The sequence below is a fragment of the Octopus bimaculoides genome, chromosome 3, assembly GCF_001194135.2.
Source record: "Octopus bimaculoides isolate UCB-OBI-ISO-001 chromosome 3, ASM119413v2, whole genome shotgun sequence".
In the NCBI taxonomy this organism is placed as follows: Eukaryota; Metazoa; Mollusca; class Cephalopoda; order Octopoda; family Octopodidae; genus Octopus; species Octopus bimaculoides.
Window position 1 is genome coordinate 116757985 of NC_068983.1, and position 4299 is coordinate 116762283.

A 4299-nucleotide genomic window follows, 5' to 3' on the forward strand; every position below is an offset into this window, starting at 1 on the left:
ACACACACACACACACACACACACACACACACACACACACACACACACATCCTGCCTTATATATATTCGGATTATATGAGCAATATAGATATAGTGTCATTGTAATAAACACTATAAATACTTTCATTTTTAATACAGCTAATATGACTAAATATATTGCATTTACTTTCAGGAAATACATTTCTACGTAATGTAAACTGCCTTCTGATTGTATCAATGCTGACAGTTTTATCTACATTCAGCAAGGAACAAGGAATTATGACAATGGTGAGTATTTTTAATAGCAAAAAGAATTTTTGCTTCAGGACCCCTGGAGCTATTCAATACTATCACAAAATATAATCGACTGTTCTAATCCAGGCCACGTGCCTAATATTGTTGTATGCATAAAAGCATATTCCAACACATTTGATTGATTTGATTCTTAGAGATCAGAACAACATTTAAAAAATTAATATTGGTTTGTGACATAGGCACAAGGCCTCAGATTTGCTACATTAGAACAGTCAATTACATGACCTCAGTAATTACCTGCTCTTTATTTGATCGATCCTGAAAGGATAAAAGGCAAAAATGACCTGAATAAGATTATATTATGAAATAGCATTATAGACCTTGCTGATATTTGTTTCGGATCATTAGCCTGTGTTCTAATCACTCCAAGATTAACGTTTGCATTAATTAAAGAAAGTGCCAGCAAAGTAGTGGAGTGGGCCGATTTAAATGTATAATCCTTCTACATCGAATATATGATTTTGAGCAACAAAAATCAATATAATGATGAATATCTTAAGCAGAAGGTCCACCAATATCGAGTGGCTTCATTGTAGTGGATAATGTCAACCCCAGTTATTAACATCCATGTTTCTAATATTCATTCTAAGGATCTCTTACCGAAATTAATACAATTATAACTCTCCTTTAAAGACCCTGCTACACCGAAGAACACATTGAAGAAAAAAACAATGATATATATATTTTCTTTTATTGTTTTACTTGTTTGAGTTATTTGACTGTGGCCATGCTGGAGCAACGCCTTTAGTCGAAATAATCGACCCCAGGACTTATTTTTTGCAAACCTATTACTTATTCTATCGGTTTCTTTCGCCGAACCGCTAAATGAGGGGGACGTAAACACATCGTCACCGGTTGTTATGCGATGGTGGCAGTGGTGGTGGTGTGAGAGGGCGTCAAACACAGACACACAAACATATACATGTATACAGATATACGACGGGTGTCTTTCAATTTCCGTCTACCAAATCCATTCACAAGGCTTTGGTCGGCCCGCGTCTATAGAAGACAATTGCCCGGGACCATGTGGTTAGGGTTATATATGTTCAAGACATTAGAAATAAGAATGGAGAAACTGACATACTCATAAACTTTTTATAACAGTATTGTATACAGTATATCCATTTTGAATCTCTGTCCGACACATGATTCTGCTGCATAAATATCCCAAGACGTGGCATCCATTCGCATCATGTTGGTTTAATTGCATCATAAGTTCATCCAAGATATATGTATCCATGCAACTTTATTCAGGATGCTACCACTACGGACTTTTGAAGTGAACTGAAGAGTTCAGTGTTTGATAGTTTTATTCTATCTATAATTTAAGTTGTAGTTGTGTGTTTAGTGTAGAAGATAACAGAAGTTGTGAAATACGATATGACAATAACGTCTGTTATAATTTACACCTATAGTGAGCCTGAAGATTTAGTACTCAAAGAAGGGCTCATTAGGCCAGGATATGTTTTGCACACAGGCCGCATAACACACAGATAAAACAAAATTTCTGGATAAATAGATAGATTAAGATTAATTAACAAAGTACGAACTGAAAGGAAGATAAGTTTTCTAAAACAAATGTGGAGAGGAGTTTACATTAAGTCTGCTAAAATCTAAATCTAGTAAATTTACAATTATAGTCTAAGCAATTTTTCGTTATAATCGTATGCAAGTAATACTCTATTAAATATTTGTCTATGGGAAATATTCAAACAAGAAAAAGGCTTAGTAGTTGGAGAAGACCTCATTAAGTCAAGGTTTGCTTCATCCACAGACCATATCAGGTGAAGATAGAAAGAATTTTAAATGTAAATAAATAAATTAAGAGGAATTAAGAGAGTTGGGAACTGAAAATAAAAGAACAAACTAAGAGTGAGATAAAACGGTAGTTTATTGTTTGCTGTTTTATTATTAAAAGCTAACTATTGAAAATGCACAAGTTTTGTCTAGGTAATTTATCGGTGTACCATTATGTAAATAATATCTTCAAGCATAGATTACATTTCAGGCTCCCAATTTTATCAGGTAAAGTCATACTAATTATTTCCCGTTTAATAGCGAGCTTTGTGCTTCTGCCCAGGTTGTACCATACATTTCATCTCGATCATTAAAAATAAGTACATGGTCACTTGACCTTTGCTTAAAGCTAGTAGCCCATGATCATATGTAATAATGCGGAATTCCATCTAACTAGCAGTATATCTATAAACTGTGATTTTTGCTCAAGCATTGCTCGTTACGAGAACATATTTTGTTACGACAGCTACAAAGATGTTGAATAAGTACAAAGGTGTTGAATGAGATCAACACTATGTCTTGCTACTAGAACGCAGGTCAGGAACTTCGTTTATATTACTTATTATCCCACCAGTTTAGTAGTTTGAGTATAAGCTAAATTCTGTGTATTACTCAGTTCAGTATTCACTACAGTCAATTCTAATGAGTTTGGTATGGGATCAGTTATCTCCCTTCTAACATCTATTGTAGGCTCATTATTGTTTTCGCTCGCATTGTTAGCCAGTCCGGTATTTATAATCTCCCCTAGGTATATTTCTGTTATTTAACACAACATGTGCAAAGTTTGTGCCCAGAGGAGGAGCTACCGAATCATACATGCTGCAAGATCTTCCAGATTGTTGTAATCAGTATGGTTGATGCTCAGCAGTAAATTCTCCACACTGAACGTTAGAGAGAAAAATGCGGAAATAGCAGTTAAAGCACATTTGACGCACACCATATTACTGTATGGTATGTGTCGAGTGGGATTTGGCTGGTGAGGGGCAGATATGTTATATAATATATCAGATGGCAAGGTAAATTAGGTTATATGAAATAAAAATGATGGTGATAATGTTCCTGTTAAAGATTTCTTTCAAGGCATTTAGTCTAGTAAATCTTACTATGTTTTTATATTACATGGGATATCTATATAAAAGATTGTTAATGTCCACTATATTGCAGGGCGGCGAGCCAGCAGAGTCATCAACCGGGTGAATTGCTTAGTGGTATTTTGTACGTCTTCACGTTTTGAGTTCAAGATCAACTTTGCCTTTTATCCTTTCGGGGTCGATAAAATAATTACCATTTAAACACTGGGGGTCGATGTAATCTACATATCCCCTCCCACGAATTTGCTGGCCTTATGCCAAAATTTGAAACCAAAATTTACTGTATTGCGTTAGACTACTTCCGTCTTATGATGCTATAATTATATCTAATACCGATGATGTCGATTGATAGGGATCTTTCCTAAGCCGAAGAAGACGATATGTTGGGCTGTCAATATCTCTAAGCATGTATATTTCACGAGCCGAGTCGCTCGCGCAGATATAACCACAATTGAAGCCTTGAACATCGCTTTTTGAGACAAGAGTAGTTGCTTTTCTACATTTTCCATAGCTTGTCTTGAAGCATTGTAAGCCTCACTCCTCTGGCATGTCTCAATTTCTTATAATTTAGATACTCTATGCAATTTATTTTTCCTCTTCCAGAATAATATAGCATGTGTTGAGAGAGATTTGACTAGTACTTAATTTTGCCTATGAGGCTCAAGCTGTAGAAGTTGAACTTGAGCATCGGCCATATCGGTTTTATCAATTTGAGAGGTGTTGCAAAATTATGGTTGTGTATCTCCATCTCGAAACACGGTATAAAAAAGCCTGGAGGCTTGTGCTTTAAATTTCTTCTATACTACAGTAGTTTTCATGTATTTAGTTGCTAACCACATGAACACACAAGGTCTGACTCAAGGTCTGACTCAAATTTTATCCCCTTCACATTAGACTTGAGCTTGTTTTACACTTCTCTTCTGAGTGACCCTTGGCACGACTTCCCCGTCCAAACTCTGTAAAATAACTCTTGTGGTAACCACATATAAATCCGTGGACGTAGTATTCCATCCTTGATTTGTCAATGTTTCTACCCATTACTTTGATCGTAATTATGAACTTACAGCCAAGCGCTACACACGTGTGTGTTGTGTGTGTATGTGTGTATGCGTATATA

The 4299-nt window shown here is 35.6% G+C and overlaps 1 protein-coding gene across 6 annotated transcripts in view; it reads left to right on the top strand.

Moving 5' to 3' along the window:
* Positions 1-4299, top strand: part of LOC106881053 (protein O-mannosyl-transferase TMTC4) — a 300747-nt gene that overhangs the window by 127802 nt on the left and 168646 nt on the right. For all 6 annotated transcript variants that reach the window (XR_008263718.1, XR_008263717.1, XR_008263716.1 and 3 more), the window contains exon 5: positions 173-267. Coding sequence is in view for 3 of the 6 variants with exons in the window: in XM_052966480.1 (XP_052822440.1) it covers positions 173-267 (95 nt within the window). In the remaining 3 variants the exon portion in view is untranslated. The remainder of the gene's footprint in view (positions 1-172; positions 268-4299) is intronic.